General features: G+C 38.5%; 5 protein-coding genes across 19 annotated transcripts; 3 read left to right on the top strand and 2 right to left on the bottom strand.

Annotated features, from left to right (window-relative positions):
* The first annotated feature begins 287 nt into the window (after nt 1-287).
* LOC120001115 (pentatricopeptide repeat-containing protein At5g42310, chloroplastic) lies at nt 288-4,345 on the top strand. Of its 10 annotated transcripts, none has more exons than XR_005468732.1 (5): nt 291-2,195; nt 2,870-3,028; nt 3,164-3,235; nt 3,712-3,899; nt 4,005-4,345. XR_005468732.1 is itself a non-coding variant. In XM_038849369.1 (4 exons), the coding sequence occupies exons 1-4, from the start codon at nt 408-410 to the stop codon at nt 3,349-3,351; spliced, it is 2,022 nt and encodes a 673-aa protein (XP_038705297.1). In that variant the 5' UTR covers nt 290-407; the 3' UTR covers nt 3,352-3,687. The 10 variants fall into 10 exon arrangements, 5 of the variants coding, with proteins under 5 accessions (XP_038705300.1, XP_038705297.1, XP_038705295.1 ...); XR_005468733.1 differs by having other exon boundaries at nt 4,037-4,345; XR_005468734.1 differs by having other exon boundaries at nt 4,040-4,345.
* A 155-nt stretch (nt 4,346-4,500) lies between these two features.
* On the bottom strand, nt 4,501-7,849 carry LOC120000177 (dolichol-phosphate mannosyltransferase subunit 1). Its single transcript, XM_038848117.1, has 8 exons — nt 7,640-7,849; nt 6,664-6,763; nt 6,521-6,554; nt 6,346-6,422; nt 5,752-5,777; nt 5,488-5,652; nt 5,289-5,403; nt 4,501-4,953 (listed from the first exon to the last, which is right to left on the bottom strand). Exons 1-8 carry the CDS (start codon nt 7,747-7,749, stop codon nt 4,849-4,851), a joined length of 732 nt encoding a protein of 243 aa, XP_038704045.1. The 5' UTR covers nt 7,750-7,849; the 3' UTR covers nt 4,501-4,848.
* Nucleotides 7,850-7,946: 97 nt separating this feature from the next.
* On the top strand, nt 7,947-10,311 carry LOC120000178 (small nuclear ribonucleoprotein SmD3b-like). The gene is made up of 5 exons (XM_038848119.1): nt 7,947-8,156; nt 9,348-9,400; nt 9,495-9,561; nt 9,652-9,708; nt 10,013-10,311. Exons 1-5 carry the CDS (start codon nt 7,998-8,000, stop codon nt 10,073-10,075), a joined length of 399 nt encoding a protein of 132 aa, XP_038704047.1. The 5' UTR covers nt 7,947-7,997; the 3' UTR covers nt 10,076-10,311.
* Nucleotides 10,312-11,174: 863 nt separating this feature from the next.
* LOC120000179 (DNA-directed RNA polymerase III subunit RPC10-like) lies at nt 11,175-13,377 on the top strand. Of its 4 annotated transcripts, none has more exons than XM_038848120.1 (5): nt 11,175-11,451; nt 11,556-11,710; nt 12,074-12,201; nt 12,317-12,407; nt 13,118-13,377. In XM_038848120.1, the coding sequence occupies exons 3-5, from the start codon at nt 12,088-12,090 to the stop codon at nt 13,246-13,248; spliced, it is 336 nt and encodes a 111-aa protein (XP_038704048.1). In that variant the 5' UTR covers nt 11,175-11,451; nt 11,556-11,710; nt 12,074-12,087; the 3' UTR covers nt 13,249-13,377. The 4 variants fall into 4 exon arrangements, with proteins under 4 accessions (XP_038704048.1, XP_038704049.1, XP_038704050.1 ...); XM_038848121.1 differs by having other exon boundaries at nt 11,175-11,412; XM_038848122.1 differs by having other exon boundaries at nt 11,175-11,320.
* A 177-nt stretch (nt 13,378-13,554) lies between these two features.
* Nucleotides 13,555-17,538, bottom strand: LOC120000176 (G2/mitotic-specific cyclin-2-like). 3 transcript variants are annotated; one of them, XM_038848115.1, is made up of 12 exons: nt 17,350-17,538; nt 17,082-17,140; nt 16,831-16,969; nt 16,498-16,557; nt 16,351-16,396; nt 16,120-16,245; nt 15,887-16,012; nt 14,937-15,026; nt 14,618-14,839; nt 14,424-14,522; nt 14,150-14,328; nt 13,555-14,076 (listed from the first exon to the last, which is right to left on the bottom strand). In XM_038848115.1, the coding sequence occupies exons 2-12, from the start codon at nt 17,134-17,136 to the stop codon at nt 13,929-13,931; spliced, it is 1,290 nt and encodes a 429-aa protein (XP_038704043.1). In that variant the 5' UTR covers nt 17,137-17,140; nt 17,350-17,538; the 3' UTR covers nt 13,555-13,928. The 3 variants fall into 3 exon arrangements, with proteins under 3 accessions (XP_038704043.1, XP_038704044.1, XP_038704042.1); XM_038848116.1 differs by having other exon boundaries at nt 16,498-16,554; nt 17,082-17,162; XM_038848114.1 differs by having other exon boundaries at nt 17,082-17,162; nt 17,350-17,537.
* Between the last annotated feature and the right edge of the window lie 313 nt (nt 17,539-17,851).

Consider the following 17,851-nt stretch of genomic DNA (forward strand, 5'->3'; position numbering starts at 1 on the left):
TCAATAGATTTTTTTTTGGGCCGTCTCAATTAATGGTTATTATCTTCCAGATCTTTACCTCACAGCCAGGTAACCGTATCTCTTTGTGACTCTGTTGGGCCGGAAATTTCTGCTTGTATTTCGGGTGACGTGTTTGTTTCAACAGAAAATAAGAGTTCCGTATTTCACAAGGAAAAATATGCAAATTTGGTTTGAGTCAATAGGTTTTACGTCCTTCATACATCATATATCATATATAATAATACGTTCAAAAAATAAAAACTAATATATTTGTTTCGGAAATTATTTCGCGTGAAGGCAAACACAGCCTTGCGTATCGTCTGCAACGGATAAAATGACTGTGTCAGGCGTTAAGCCACCTCTGCTTGCTCTGTCTCTTGGTCGATAGAAGAGAAAGGAAGTGTAACATGCTCCTTCTGCCACCGTCATCGCCGCCACTACTAGCCCGGTTCCCTTCCGTTTCCGTCGCTTCTCCACTCCTCCGCCACTACCTCCTCTTCCAACCTGCGGTCTCCACCACCACAACAGCAACAATCACCGCTACATCCCATACGAACTTCGGTGACTCCTCCTTTGTCTACACTGATTCAAAAACGGAAGAAGACGATGACGTAAAGGAAGAAAAAGACGACGACATTCTCCCTCTACAAAGCCACCGATACGACTTCACTCCGCTCCTCAATTTCCTCTCCAACGCATCGTTATCTGAAAGCACCAATTCGGACTCAACTTCGCCGACGTCACTGGACCGCACTGAGTTTGAGCTCGCGGAGTCATACCGGGCCGTGCCGGCTCCTCTGTGGCACTCTTTCCTTAAATCTCTTTGCTCGTCTCCGTCGTCCATCAATCTTGCATACGCTGTCGTTTCATGGCTGCAAAAGCACAACCTATGTTTCTCTTACGAGTTGCTATACTCGATTCTGATTCACGCTCTCGGCCGCTCAGAGAAACTGTATGAGGCTTTCCTGCTCTTTCAGAAGCAGACTCTAACTCCCTTTACCTATAACGCGTTGATTGGAGCGTGTGCGCGCAACGACGATCTTGAGAAGGCTCTCAATTTGATGTCAAGGATGCGCCAGGACGGTTTCCATTCCGATTTCGTGAATTACAGCTTGATAATTAAGTCGCTCATGAGGAAAAACACCATTGATTCATCGCTTCTGCTAAAGCTATATAAAGAGATCGAGAGTGATAAAATTGAACTTGACGGGCAGCTCTTAAACGACCTAATTGTCGGTTTTGCTAAAGCTGGAGATCCGAGCCGTGCTATGCAATTCCTAGGCATGGTTCAGGGGAGTGGACTGAGCGCAAAATCTTACGGTCTTGTCGCCGTGATATTAGCATTGGGCGATTCTGGGAGGATTGTGGAGGCCGAGGCTCTTTTCCTGGAAATCAAAGGGGAAGGATTGATTTTGAGGACTAGAGCTTACAATGCACTTCTTAAAGGATATGCTAAAACTGGTTCTTTAAGAGATGCTGAGCTTATTGTGTCTGAGATGGAAAACAATGGTGTGCCACCGAATGAACAAACTTATAGTCTGTTGATTGATGCCTATGTGAACGCTGGAAGGTGGGAGAGTGCAAGGATTGTATTGAAAGAAATGGAAGCAAAAGATGTGAAACCTAATTCTTATGTTTTCAGTAGAATCCTGGCTAATTACCGCGACAAAGGGGAGTGGCAGAAAACTTTTGAGGTTTTGAAGGAGATGAAGAACAGTGGAGTCAAACCTGATAGGCTTTTCTACAACGTGATGATTGACACATTTGGGAAGTATAACTGTCTTCACCATGCCATGGCCACATTTGACAAGATGCTTTCTGACGGGATTGAGCCTGACACGGTTACTTGGAACACACTTATAGATTGTCATTGCAGGTTTGGGCGCCGTGATAGAGCAGAGGAGTTGTTTGAGGAAATGTTGGAGAAAGGGTATAAACCTTGTGCTACAACGTATAATATTTTGATTAATTCATTTGGGGAGCATCAAAGATGGGAAGAAGTGAAGAGCTTCTTGGGGAAAATGCAGAGTCATGGGTTATTGCCTAATGTTGTAACATATACCACACTAGTTGATATTTATGGAAAGTCGGGGAGATTTGATGACGCGTTGGAGTGTATAGGGGCAATGAAGTCCGCTGGTCTGAAACCATCATCAACCATGTATAATGCCTTGATAAATGCCTATGCACAAAGGGTATGCGGTTGCACAAACACTTCGCTGAATTCCTATAATGCTATATTTTTACGAAGTTATAATTGATCACAGTATTGTTGACATGGTTGCCTGTTTAATCTATGGACTTAGCACACCTAGAGGCTTCTGATATGTAGTGGCATTGTTGTCCATATTTATCGTTTTCTCATCATTATTCTGTCAATGCTATCATTAGGTGGAGTTGCTGCTCTTTAACTCGCATGCGCTTAATGTCGAAAATGGCTAAGTAGATAGCATTGTGGTTTCTTATAGCATTCGCATTAACAGTGGTCTGCAATTTGGTGTGGTTACCATCTTCTGCCAAATTTGGAAAATGTGGGTAAATTTTAGTCGTTTTATAAATTGACTGCTCTATATTGCCTTAGACTTTTCAGCTATTTGAACGCTCATTAGAATCAGCAAAAATCCTGTTAGCTGAAATTTGAGTGGAACTCTTTTGGCATGTTGTTTTGGAAAACCTTCTTGGTTAGAAAAGGCTTATAAGATTGAGCAGCTGACAGGTCAAGATCCTGTTAGCTGATGAAGTGCTAATCACGAGACAGTCTGTTATTGCTAAAGGCCAACAAATGCTACCCATTCATTGAATTCTAGTAAGATTTTCTTACCATGGATAACCTTGTTTGTTTCTGATAATCGTTTTCATTTATCACCAGGGTATGTCTGAGCAAGCAGTAAATGCATTCAGGATCATGAGAGCAGATGGCCTTAAGCCAAGTCTTTTGGCCCTCAACTCACTAATCAATGCATTTGGAGAGGATAGGAGGGATGCTGAAGCCTTTGCTGTATTAAAGTACATGAAAGAAAATGTAAAGGTTCTACTTTAAATGTCATTAACCTGACTATACACTCAAGGTTGTTTCACTTTTGGGCCTTTTAATGTCCTTTAGCTTGTGAAGGGTGTTTTTTTTTTCTCGCCATCTTATACATATGGTACCTGATTATTGCAGGACTCGAAGCCGGACGTGGTAACATATACGACACTTATGAAAGCTCTCGTTCGTGTTGAGAAGTTTAATAAGGTATATGTTCAATGTTGTTGCTCTAAATATCTTAAATGAGGGCCCTATATACCCTTGATCATCTATAATCTTGTGTTTGTGGTGTGCATTGGCCTTGTTCCTTTTTATTTCAGTAGATTGGCGTTATCTATGAAAAGTGGAGGTTTGTATGCTTACTTGGTATTAGCTGCTGATACTAAAAGGAAATGTTGCCATGCTTAATTGAGTTGAGTTCGAATGCCTTGTACTATTGACTGGTGTACATGCTTCGATTGTGTTTTTCCTTTTACCATGTACATGTCATGAGTGCAGAGCATTTAAATAACTCCAATCCTGGAATTGTGGACAATTTATTTTTAACTTTTGATCCAAAACTCCATCCTTATCAATGATTGAAAAGGTTGTGAAAGTAAATGGCATTCTGTTATTGCTTTTGTGCGCTTGAACCTAGTTACTTATCATCCTATCATGCTACTACTTTATGGTATTTGTTTCAGGTTCCCGATGTGTATGAAGAAATGATATTGTCGGGGTGCACGCCAGATAGGAAAGCCAGATCCATGCTTCGGTCCGCCCTTAAATACATGAAGGACACTCTGAGAACATAGTTGACAAATGGCCCCTCATTTAGCTGACGCACAGTAAGGGATTAGCCATGCTGAAGCCAGTCTTTTCTCTATTGGAGGTCAGTTTAATAAACTTTGTATGTAGACATTTCAGACGACTGTTTTCAAGGGTTTTGGCCTACAAGACTTGTTATAAGAAGCCGTCCAATTTTTTTGAATCCCAGGTAAACATAAAGGTTCATATTATTTTACGCAGCAGTTCTGCATGAAGTATTAAATTATTTTGGGGCATTCCCTGTTGGCATCGGAAAGATATTTGATGAAGCTTGGGAATGAACGGGTGTCACAACTCGAAGGTATTTGGAATGACAAGCTCCCCGAATCCTGATCTCTTATTTTTAGGTTGTACAATAGTTGTTTGAATATATGGACACGAATACAAAATTACGTTGTTAGGTGTTCTGTCTTGATCTATGTAGCGAAAAAATGTACTAGACACTGATTAGATACTTTGGCCACAAGTTCATTGAAGTAAAATTCATCCACATATGGCTCTCTCTTTGCAGCGACTCGAGGATATCACATCTGATCCACTTTTGTTTCGAAGTCTATTTGTTCCAAGAGTATCATAAGGGCAATGGATAAAGAGTTACTAGATGAACACTCGATTATAATTAAAAAAAAGAGTGTTTGAACACTCTCACTCCTAATTTTGTAAAATTAACATACAGATTCCAACGGAGTTTATTCAAATTCCAAAACCCTTTTATTTCGTTTGCCTTAAGGGCACTCGATAGCATACATAATCAACCAAAAATGATCCATAGTAAAATAAGAAAATGAATCCTCAATTAAACTAGATGGAGCTCGTAATTGTGCTTGTGTGGCCTGTGGGAGAGAATATTTCTTCAATGTATGAGCTACACTGGTTGGAAGGTGGAAGGAAGAACCCCAGATGATAACAAAGGTTCTACTAAACCAAAAAACCAAGATTAAGAAAAATAACGGTGAAACCTAATTTAGTAAAAATTAGGGTATAACACTACGAGAGACGGTGATGCTGCATCTTCAGGTTGTGACCAGAAGATATAAGAGTCCTTTCAGATATTCAACAATTTCAGATCCTCCAAGCTTCGAAGTTCCAAATACTCTATCAACAAAGGTAATTGGAACCTACAATAAGTGCCAAATGTTAGTCAACTAAAGGGTTTAAGATCAAAAAGTTATTCTATTAGATGAGCTACAAATAAACTTCAAAACAGTCTTTGAAAGAAAAAAGGATCAGGGAGACGTTGCGATAGTCAATCACACATCGTAGACACCATTATATTTTACATCCGGTTTCAATTCTTGATTTCTAAACAGAAAATGGATTATAAACCCAAAAAATCTTCTAGATGCAATTACCACATATGTCCCAAGGTCCAACTAGTATTACCAAGGTCATGTGAGATTATAATTATTCAAGGATAATATAAACGTTAACCATAATGTTGCAAATTAATTACCTCTTCAATATGGTAGCCCTTCCTAGAAGCCCGGACAATCATCTCCATTTGAAAGACATATCCTTTACTGACACAGGAACTGATGACATCTTCAAGTACTGACTTTCGGTAAAGCCTTCAACAATCAAGACAACATGTTTTAATAGAAAGAATAATGCAAAACACCACGGGGCTTAATACTGTAAAAAAGTTTATGTACCGGAAAGATCCAGTTAAATCAGATACACCAGGCCATAAAAGCGTGTGCGCAAGAACATTGGCTCCTCTACTGGTCAATTTGCGCATGAGATTCCATCCATGTACACCACCACCCTTAACGTACCGAGTTCCAGTAACTATATCAGCATCAGTCTCTAACTGTTTCCTAAAGCATTTGACAGAAGATTACCACCAGAACATCTTCAAGGAATCACGTGCATATAATAAAAGCAGGTTGAAAGAAAAAGCACCCAAAGTCTCTTACTTGATGAAATTTGGCAGGTACTTTGGCTGCACATCAAGTAGGTATATTAGATCATTACAATTTCAAAAACAGCTGCAAAAAGGATAAGTAATGCAAGAAAGAAATCAATGGGCAGAGACCATAACAAATTCTTTTTGACTACTTCGACTTTTTAAAAAAAAAATTATTTTTAGGCATGCTCAAATCACAAACAGAAGATGATAAAAAATAAATGAGATATTTATACCCATAAAATCTGGGAGGCATCAGATGCTCTCAACCATCAAATAAGTAGCTAGCATATCTATTTCTTTCTATTCAAAAAAAGAGAGTAGCAAACATATCTTTAGATTTCGAAGTAGATGTTTGTATTTGAAGAGAAATTAAAACCTATACTTTCTAGCAGACATTTGGGGAATGCAAGATCATGGGTTGAATCCCAGGCCTGGGAACAGGTACTAGAAATGAAAGATCAGATGTTGAATTCTGGCCTGAATACGTCCTAGAGGCTGTCACCATCCTAGGTAAGTAAGATGCTCAGCTGACCAAATCAATTGATTATCCCGAAGCAAGCAGTAAATGTCCAAAACTATCATCTGACAAGTAACCACTTACATGGTGGGATAAATCAGCATCCATGATCACAATGAAATTTCCAGACACGTGCTTCAAACCATGGATGTAAGCCGTTCCTGAAATCAAATGGGCAAATAGGATTCAAATGCCAGCATTCTGTTAAAAAACTAACTAAAAAATGAAGAAAAAAAACCAGAAAATTATAATTTCATACCTAGCCCGAGCTTCCTAGGTCTAGGTCTTAATAGCTGCAAAACCAAATAGGCTGAAATAAGGATGGTTACATGAAGCTAGAAAGAAGAGTTACGACAGATTTATCACTATGAAGTTTATTTTAGTAAAGGCTTTTGAACTCACGATGTGATCTTCTCCATAAACTTGTTGCAATTGTTTTACTACTTCTTGCGTACCATCAGGACTTCCATCATCGACAACAATAACTTCAAAATCCACCTCCCTAAAAGCAGATAGGAAAAGTTAAGTGGTGTCACTGAATCAATATATTTTTATATTGAGAAATGAATGCATACTTTAAACACACAACATCGGCTATTTCAAGATCTAAGTGAAAAAAAATGAATGCCAGCTAAATCTCTCCTTCTTCAACCCAAATATATTTCCAAAGTCACTCAAATAAGTCCATCATATGGAAAAATAAAAACAAACAGTGCAATCTCTCAAGCTATTCTCATTGCACTCACCACCTTTCACGATCTTCTTTTGCTCATTATCAAGCACCTTGCAGTTCTCAATGCTTTCCATATGCATTAAAAAACTCATTCCATCACATCCGTCAACCCCCACTCCACCCCTGTGGCAATGGAACACTCGCCAAATAGAATTCCCAATTTGCCTTCCTCCTCTAACTTAACCACAAGATGAAGTCCCCCAATCAGCCTCCCCTTTACAAAACCAAGTAGAAATTTCACCTCCTTTTTCGTTAAGCTTCTTAACTCCACCTTGAACCCTGAATTCATTGGTATATCACACTCATACAGCTGAATATGAAGAGATTCAATGATGCAATCCTCAAAAGTTTTTCTAATTACTCTCCAATAACCAAACACATCTTGGGTTTCGCCTCTACAGTTTTCACGCATAGACAGTCATTGATGCCGTGAAATTTGCATACAAGAAATGTTTAGTTTAAGATCTAATTTAAAAGAATCCCATTTTTTTCTCAGAAGCTTAAACCCTTTTGAGATCCCAATAAGAAATTACAAACAGATATTACCCAAAATATATAATATTAAGAAGCCAATAACCTAAAATCAAAATCAAATGAATCACACACATGTCAGAAAACGGATCATCAGGGTGAAAAATTATATACCGGAGATGCTTGAAGATGAGGTAAACGAGGAGGGCAATATTGAGGCGTTCGTTATAGGTTGGGACTATTATACTGTACTTAATCTTCTCTTCACTCTTCTCTTGCTCCATGATCTTTCTTCCCTAATTGAGAGACACCGAAATCTCCCGTTCGTTCTTTTCCTAGGAGAATTCACCTTTTGACATGAGTGCCTTCTGAGCTCTTGAAGAAGACGACTCAAAGCCCACTCTTTTCTTTCATGCGGATGGGCTTTCTAATGGGCCTAATGACCTTGACTCGCAAACCTATTGGGTCCACAGAGGAACTCGGAGTGAGTCTGGGCTTAATTAGGGTTTTTGTGGGGAGAGAGAGAGAAGCCATGAGTAGAAGCTTAGGGATTCCGGTGAAGCTACTGCACGAGGCTTCAGGGCACGTGGTGACGGTGGAGCTGAAGAGCGGAGAGCTTTACAGAGGTAGCATGGTCGAGTGTGAAGATAACTGGAATTGCCAACTCGAGAACATCACCTATACTGCGAAGGTACATTTTCACTATAAAATATCTCGTCCGTAGCCTTTTCTTTTATTTCTGTTTTGGTAATTCTAGTTTCCATAAACCCTAGGTTTCTAGGTTTCTGAGATTGTTTGATTATTAGCTTCTTGAGTTGGGATTCAGTTGGTTTGATTGTTCGATGAGTAGATTTGATTCAACATTGGAAGCTTTACCAGCTCATGATGAATTCTGTAAAACTGCAATGCTACTTTCTTTGCTGCCTTGAGAAAGGAATTAGTAATATTTGAGGATATGGGCGGAAGACAGTTGAATACTTCAGTACATGGCTGCATTTGGCATATTATGTATTCAGTTTGTTTTCCATGAATCTCTTATAGATTGAAGAGCCTTTGTCTCCTGTATTGATATGTGCAAGAATTAGGATTTGAGTGCTGGCTATGAAATTTAAACTCTTGAGTTGAAAATTGATTTAATATACCTCCTAAGCTACCACATGTGGTTAATGAGTCTCGGAAGTACCCGGCTGTGAGATAATTTTGTGGTTGTCATGAGGGAGGTGGCATAAAGTCTCCCAAAGGTATATGCTGCCAAATGGAAGATTGTAATAGTGCAGATGTGGAGACTTCATATGAAGGTTGTTACCTTTAAAACTTTTATCAGGCTACATTACTAAGTGAGGATTATCAGATGATAGTGACGGGAAGTCATCTTAAACACTTTAAGTTGTGTGCATTATCAACGTTGAATGAGCCTAGAAGTGATAACTCTTTATAACAGATCATTTTATAAATGTTAATGATGTTTTCATAGCATTTAGGATGATGTTTGCTCTTTTGATTAGTGCCCCTATTTCACTTTGATATTTTGAAGAGTGGATTGTTATCTGTCTTTTGTTTATGGTACAATGGAACATGCAACTTTGATGAACACACTTTCTTGCTTTGACACCCCCCCTCCTTCCCTACCATCCAGTTAGTGCAATTCTATCTCTGTTGAAGAAAAAGTGATCCCGATTCACTTGCTCCTATTCTGCTTCTTCTGCACTAAAAAAAGTGCTTGATTTCCATCATATTTATTTCATAGCTACTTATATGTGACTCTACCATTGGCAAGAGTGTTTCAATTGATTTTGATGTTCCAATCTTCAACTTGAATGATTAGTAATTTTCCTTTCAATCCATATTCCTGAGATCTTCCTAATTGACTTTTGTTGGCCAGGATGGGAAGGTGTCACAGCTTGAGCATGTATTTATTCGAGGCAGTAAAGTGAGGTATCTTCTTCTTCTTTTTTCCTTTTTTTCTTCATGCTTTCAGAACCTAGCTGGCATCTGTTCAGCTTTTTACAACAATTTACATTTTCAACAGGTTCATGGTCATACCGGACATGCTGAAGAATGCTCCGATGTTCAAGCGTTTGGATGCCAGAATCAAGGTATGTTCCTGCTTAATTGTTTTCACATAGCTTCTATATTCTACAATTGATATATTGTTTATGACTCATGAAAATTCTTTCTTTTTAAAGGGTAAGGGCTCATCACTTGGAGTTGGTAGAGGCAGAGCTATTGCCATGCGAGCTAAAGTGAGTTCTTTTATATCTTAGTTCAAGTTTTTTCCCCTTTCCTTGACCCCTTCTTGGAAACTGTTTATGCTTCAGGGTATAATTGGAAGGGTAATGAATTAATGATACGATATGTTCACTTGGTTTTCAAGTAGGCAAAATGTTCTGAATATTTGAATGGACTAGCTTGGTGGTGTTCAATTGCTGTATTAGAGAACTAAAACTAGGGTCCATGTTTTGTCTTTCCCATATGCTGTGGGTCAGCGTTTGAAAGTTTTTTATATGGATGGCAGTTACCTAAACTCTTTTCTGTTTTGCCTTTCAGGCTCAAGCTTCTGGTCGTGGCGCAGCACCTGGTAGAGGTGCAGCTCCTCCTGTTCGGAGGTAGTTTCCTCCTGTTGGGAGCAATCATTCCAATCTATCAACTTAAGTACTCTCTAACCTACATAAGTTGCAAGAAGATGGTTCTTTTACTTTTGTTATGCTTTGGGGGAAGGAGAAAATGTAAAAATGTTGCTGGATCATTGAGAATTGCAAGGCCTTTTGTGTTTGTATTGAAATGTCATATTTTGGATTTTGGATCGATTCTGCTACGATATGATGGGATAGTCTTCATTAAGTGCATCTTTGTGAAAGCATGTGCTCGATATTGAGATGGACGTACACAATCCATGTGAAATTGTGGGTCTCACATGATAGGATGATACATATCTTAGTACTTGGAATAACTGCGATAAAAAAAATACCAGGATCCGTAAGACTGATGTTCTGTGAAGCATGGTCCAAGGTATTACTTTCTCAAGCCCCAAATACTAGTATGTAGCTGAAATTGATTCGAATTCACTCATTTTCTGACTATCTTAGCTGGAACATGACATTCGAAATTTAATTAGAGGCTCGAGCTCATTAAGTTTTAAAAATAAAATAAAACACCTCTTATTCGGCTCCGCTCGTTAGAACTCCTAGAATTAACTAATCAATCCTTTATTTTATTTTATTTTTTTTTTTTTGAATACAGAGGGGAGACTCGAATTTGAAACATCTATGAGATACCAAACACATAAGTATCATCTGAGTTACTCGTGATTCTCAATCCTTTATTTTCTTGTTATACTGCAATTAATTAATATAAGATTTACTGAATTAAAAATGCATGCAAGTCTAAGATTATAGTTTTACAGAATTAATAGCTAGTAGTTTGACTGGGCTGGACTGTTCAGAATCCAATTGGTGGTGCTGCTCGAAACCATCTGACTTCATTATTGGGCTGGACTTGTTATTAATGTTATCGGGCTTATATTACATGGGCTGATAAACTAGCCTAATGAGCCACATCCAACTGCTGTCTTGATAGTGGAACTGATCCACCTGATTAGCTTAGCCCATGTGTGCAGGGCTTCACCTTGGGCCAATCACTGGGCTTTTGTTCAATAATCAGTAAGCCTTGTTTAAATATGAGAAGCGATTAGCTTAGCCCATATCGGCCTTCCGCTATCGCTCGTCTTTTGCTTTTGATGAAATCAGTCAAATCACAAGCACTTGAGATTTGAGGAAGTCAGTACTAAACCCTAACGATTTCCCTTCTCATATTTAATCAACAACGTTTGATCGATCCTCTTTTTTGTGATCGCAAGTAGTTCCTATACCTCCATACGTCTCTTTGCCAGCGCTTTCTTGTTCGATTCTTCTATAGAATAGATTGAGTGAGACTGCTTTTGAATTTGGGTTTGTGTTGGATTTTGAGAATCATGCTCCTAATCCTGGGTTTGATTTCTTTGTGTTTTATTTTCTGGATTAATGTTGATATTGCCGGTTCTGTTTAACTCTAATATGTGCGACTTCTTGTATGCAGTGGTTATATTTTACAGAGATTCAAAATTGGGAAGAAACTCTATCAATTCCCCGACTTTAGTTCTCGTTCCTTCCGGCGCAACTTCAAGTGGCCGGCCTAATATTGTTGTTTCTTAAGCTGCGATCCTGCCTTCTCCTATCTCTGCCGCGGGGCTCTGAATCACACCCGAAGGTTTGTGAGTTCTTATTTAAAGAAAATTTTGATCTCATTGTGTCTTTTTAATATGTTACTTTGAAATGTGTATGCTGCCTCTGGAGAACACTGGACAACTATATTTATTAGTTTGTTCCAATATTATTCCAAATTTCCGCCGCTGCTTTGGGGTTTGTTTCACCACACTCAAAACAAATAATAAACTTTGTCAAAGGTATACTGACAATGGTATTATGGGTGAAAATTTGCATTTGGGTGTGATGGATCTTTTTTGGGTTGTAAATACTTGTAAATAGGATCATTTGACCTTGGTGGTATGACTAGCGTCACCTCTACCAATTATTTAGCATGGGTTATTAACACGAAGAAAATGCAATGCAGAGATAGGATAACAGATGGAGTTTTGCCCCACCTGTGGGATGATGTTACAATTTCAGTTGCCAAACATGGGTCGCCCTTCTAGGTTCGCCTGCCCAGCATGCCCCTATGTTTGTCATATTGATAACAAGGTCTAACTATTGCATTTTTTACCCCTTTGCTTTTTGGTACATTTTTTTCCCGTTGTTTACATAATTGGCATTCTTTTATTCATTTCACAATGATGGTTACTGCTTGCTTTTACAGGTCAAGATTAAGAGAAGGCAAGCACTAGTTAAGAAAGAGATAGAGCCTGTTTTCTCCAAAGATGACATGCTAAAGGGATCTGAAACGGAAGGTGTGTGCCTTTGCACTTTGTTCTTAAATTCCAGTTTAACCTCTCTTGCCCATCGTATATAATTGAAATTTCACAGTGAATTCTTGTTACTTCTTTTCTTGATTAATATGCACGTTAGTTTGTCCTGCTTGGAAGGGGTTTTTCATAAGAACTGCATTTATTGGCACCAAGGGAATGTTAGTGCTACCCAAAACTATCAATTGCCAAGATATTAGATTAATCACATCAAGGGTAGTGTTCTTTATCCAAGCAACAAGAACCACTGCACCAAATACAAAATAATAATAATAAAAGAAATTAGAACCATATATCCTTCTGGACATCAAAGTGCCTCTCTAATCCTTCAAAGCCCAAAGGTTAAGTTGTTGAGTAGACACATGGTGTTGTGGTTGGATTGTTTGATTTGTATGTCTAATTTGCATATTAGCTTTTGAAGCCTGTCTTTTTGCTTTTCTTGGTTGTAGCTACTGCATAGTCCTTTTAGTCTCTCCATTTACTTGGGGCACTGTAGAGTCAATAACTAATAAGGCTGCAGATTGATTGGGATTGTGTGACAACATATGAAAGTGAACAATTTCTCCTTGAGAGTTCTGAAATGAGAGTTAAAAACTCGATTGGCCAAATGTATTTCATTAATCAGAATGGTAAAGAAGGTTGACTTTTTCCCATTTGAATTTGTTTTTTCTTGTTGGATTTTTTCTTTCTGCCAGCTACATGCCCGGCCTGCAACCATGGAAGGGCCCTTTACCATCAAATGCAGGTCCGATCAGCCGATGAACCAATGACAACATTTTATTATTGCTTGAATGAGAGATGTAAACACCAGTGGCGTGAAGACTGAATCTTGTATTCGCAATCCTTGCTTCAATTTTGATGATTTTGGGACACCGCTTTTGACACTCGATCAATAAGAATCATAATATGTTTTGTTGTTCTTTTTTCATCATAAATATCATATGCAGTTGCTTAAGGCCGTTTTCCCCTTTTCTTTTCCCTTTTTTATTTTCCATGGTAGTAAAAGCTCAGCAAGAAAACATGATGTTCATCAATTTCACTCTTTGCCATTGGAAAAAAGGGAAAACAGAGCATGCAATATAATGTACGTTTTTGTTAATGCCCCTCCTGACTTTCAAAGGTTCTTACCAACTTGCAAAGAACAGATGATCTGTATGTATTATATAAATATAGGAAATCAAATGAACACTGTAATGCCATTACAGCACAGTGTTTTTATTCTTGCAGAGAGTTTTGTTCATGAATTCATCAGGCACACATGTTCATGAACTCAATGAACCTTCTAAGCCTTTATACAGGGCAGCTGAAGTTGCTCCATTTCATCTTCAACCCCACCATCCACCGGATAAAGTGAGTTTTGAAACTTTGATTTGTCAGGCACATATGTTCATGAACTCAATGAACCTCCCCTAAAGCTACACACTGCAACTTCAGTTGCTCAATTTCATCTTCAACCCCACCATCGACCAGATAAAGTGAGTTTCCGACATTTGTCTGTGTTCCATCCTAGGCTTGGGCCTCCTCCAAGAGAAAGTTGGCAGGCTGAATTTTAGCAGCATAACCAAACTTTGATGTGCAATACTTCCTGTGGACACCTGTTAGCTTCCCGGTTGCTGCATTTTGATGGTAAGTAGCCATCATTCTTGAGCATTCCCTGGAAAAAACAGAACAAGTTCAGTCAAAAAGTTCCCCACTTTGCGAAGAACTTTTTTGTAAAGTTCACTTACAATAGCTGGCCTTCAGAGTAGTTGGTGTGCCACTCACTGGTCTTGTTCCATTGCCTAGAGCCACTCAGAGTACACTGAGCTGTGTAGATTGCAGCGGCGGCTAACAAAGAAGGTGGAAACTTGAGCATTTCGTATTCAACAAGGCAAAGCTCGATCATGAATAACGAGAGTAGCTCAAGCTGTTTCATTGTCAAAATCATGTTATTAATTTAATCAGAATCTTTCCAAATTACAAATTTGAATGCAGTAAAATCAATGAATATCAATTGTGAACCTTCTTGTCTGCTTGGGCGGCTTTCAGAAACCTCCTCATAAACACATATGGAGTAGGAACAGATAGATTAAACTGCAAGGTATTGATCATTAACTTCTCCTGCAGACATTTAAGAACTCAAGTATCAATCCTTCACTGAAACAATCATAAAACAGTTCTTGAAACATAAATTTTTTGGTTTCAAAAATGCATACCATTTCAAGCACTTCTTTTCTGCTGTAAGCCTTGTCAGATATCATAATGAGATCCTCTACAACCGGGACAGATACTTCTTCATATTTGCATGCGAGAAGCATGGCGGTAACTCCTACAAGCTGAAGTTTCTTCCTCACAACAGGTTGAACTGCTAAAAATCTATCAATGAGATTGATGGTAAGATATAATGTCTCCTCCATTAGTTCAAACTTGTAGTGCACCTGTTTAATCATTCAACCAAACTTGTTAGCTCTCTTTATTTATGATGATGGTGCCTTGTATCATCATTCCAGTAAATATCCAAGGATTTTTACTTACCTCTATTAACCAATCAATGAGAATACCTCTCATTCTCTCATTTATGTCAAATTGCTGCAACATGTAACTCGATGAGACACAGCCAGAAGCCTGCATGATTGAAACAGGAGTATTGCTATCATGCTTGCTGCCCACTTTTTTTCTTTTGAATGGTTAAAAATTCTGTAAGGCACCACCACCAAGAATGCAACTCAGGCAAAATCATCACTTAAGCTTCAAATTACAATCAAAATATTTTTTACGTTAGCTTACAATCGTCTCAAAGAATCCTACCATAAGATCCAAGTCCAACAGATTGATTAGAGAATCAAAGCAACTGCCTTCTTCCACTCTCGATCTCAAAAAGGGAATGGCACAAAATATCAAGTTCCATTTTTTAGTGTCCTTACCAGAACCTCAATGCAGGCACGATTTCATTTAAGGTCATGTCCCATAATCTATTTATCTGCACTGACTGATCTATGCTATCTGTCAGCACTGTGAAAAAGAATCCCTACCCTTCTCCATGAGTCAATGACTTTCATTCCACATGATCTATCATAGATTGATTAGAAACCAAAGCAATTGCTTTCTTCCTCTTTCTCTCTCTCTCTCAATCTCCAGAAGAGAGTGACAAAAATGCCAAATTTGAGCATCCTCATCAGGACCCAATACATGCCTATTACGTTTTAGGCCGTGTCCCATGATCTATTCATCTGCACTATCCTATGAAATCTCCACCAGCACTGTAAAGTTCTCAGACAAAATAATGACTGAAGAAAATAATCTATACCGTTCTCCATGAACACATCAAACTAACCATTTACGTTTTGTCGCATTCTTGGGTTTGTTTACCTAAATCTCTTCAGCTAACAATAATCTTGCTGAACTGACCTTGAGAATTAATGAAACTAAATTTTCTGTTCAACAAAAACTCTAGTAAAGCAGCAATATAAAAATGACGAAATCACCTCTGCTTTCTTGTAAAAATCATATAAATCGTCAATGTACTCAACGACTGCAAGTGGATTCTTCTTATCACAACTGTCTATGTCCATCACTGGCTCTTCTACTACATCTTCCATTTCAACCTCCTCCTGCAACAGATTACAACATTATGGAATCCTGAATGGAAATTTTAAAACCATAATTCATGAACAAAGGAGATGCAAAACCCCACTACAGGAAAAGGGTCTTCCCATACCATGCGGTAAATTTCTTCCAGCATTGCTTCTGTATGTTGCACAAACATCGGTACATCACCAGCTGCCTTATAGTCCTCTACATCGATAACAGCACTAACTTCTGGCAGGAGTGAATTCTTAATTTCCTATTTAAAGTCATAAGAAATAATCATTATATTCTATCATCGTAATGAACCCTATACATTTACATAGAGTCAAATGATTTCCAATTCTTGGCATAAAAGAGTTACCTCCGGTTTCGGTTGTTGCATGTTTGCCTTCTGGGCAGCAAACTTCCTAAAAACACAGGAACAAATGATACCAGCAGAGATAATAAGTAGATGAAGTTGGGAATCACACATATTAGTGGCTCAAAATTCAGAGACATAGTTACTGACCTAGTAATTGGTCGATGAGCATGAATAGGTGGGTTCTTATCACATATCGCAGCATTCCTTCTAGACATCAAGAAAAAAAATCTGGATGAATCATCTCCTAACTCTCTTTGGTTGATGAAGAAAAAGGCAATAATAAAAGATGGGAACTCAAAAACTTTGTCTCAACTCTCAAGATCCAAAAAAACTTCGTTTGGCTTTACCAAAACAGCACCAATTGGGGGAAAATATATATATATATATATACACACACTTGAAGCAGTAGTTTTCTTTTCTTTCCTTTTTTTTCCTCATCAACCAATTAAGGGTTTTAGCATTAAGGTATAAGAAAAGTACTCTGAAAGTCCTCTCTTGTAGACTGCACAAGGATAAGGTGGAGCCCCAATTATGTTCCTGTTGATGTTGCTCAAAGCTCTTCGGTTGAGTCCAGTAGTGGCCGTTGGATACTTCCCCACTCCTCCTCCACGCAAGCTCCCTGTGGAATTAAAAACGAAAATCCTCAATTCTATAATCGCAAAATTTAATATTTTGAACAAAACAGGTTGTCGTTGAACAAATCAACATCCACAGATTTGCGTTTCATCTACCTTGAGGATTTTCGGGACAAATCACTCCTGGGTTGTTCTCATCCAATCCAGCCATAACTCTACAGTATGAGAATCATAAACCTATAAAAGATAACCATCAAACGCCCTCTCTCACAAACTTTAAAAACTTACAAATTGCAAGAAACACAAAAGACCCAATCAAGAAAAAAAAATCAAACACCAAGACCCAGAACATGAAAGCGAAATTATGCAATTCAAGAATCTCCCCAGAATTTCTTAGCCGATAATATGAAATTCCGATCAATACCCAATAATACTCAAGGCGACATTGCCCCCCAGTGTGCCTCTCTTTCGTCGATCTTCAAAAAATTCGAAACCCCAAGAGAGAGATAATCACTCAAAAGAATTCCATTGAATCCTGCAGTGGAGTGTGATCTCTCTCTCGCTCTCTTCTCACTATCTCTCTCTCTCTCTGAGACTTCTAAGACGAACCGTATATCCGCAATTGAGACGGAAACAGCGAATATATATGTCGGCACATGCCCTACGAGTCTACGACCAGCTTTTTTTTGAAACTAACGGCTAGTAAATTGTAGCCGTTGATTGAAAAGTTGCGTTCCTTCTAAGAAGGCCCTTAACGGTTACCTCAGCATGTGTTTTCAAATTCAGCCTCTATATGTAAATGTATTGTTTTTCTATACCCGCTGATCAAAAGCCTTTTTAAAGGGTAGGTTGTACTCGAAGTGCTAATGAATCGCCTTCTTTTTGTCGTGGAATTTCCCAATCAAATACGTTGTAATATTCATATC

Source organism: Tripterygium wilfordii, chromosome 6 (genome assembly GCF_013401445.1).
Source record: "Tripterygium wilfordii isolate XIE 37 chromosome 6, ASM1340144v1, whole genome shotgun sequence".
Taxonomy (NCBI): domain Eukaryota; kingdom Viridiplantae; phylum Streptophyta; class Magnoliopsida; order Celastrales; family Celastraceae; genus Tripterygium; species Tripterygium wilfordii.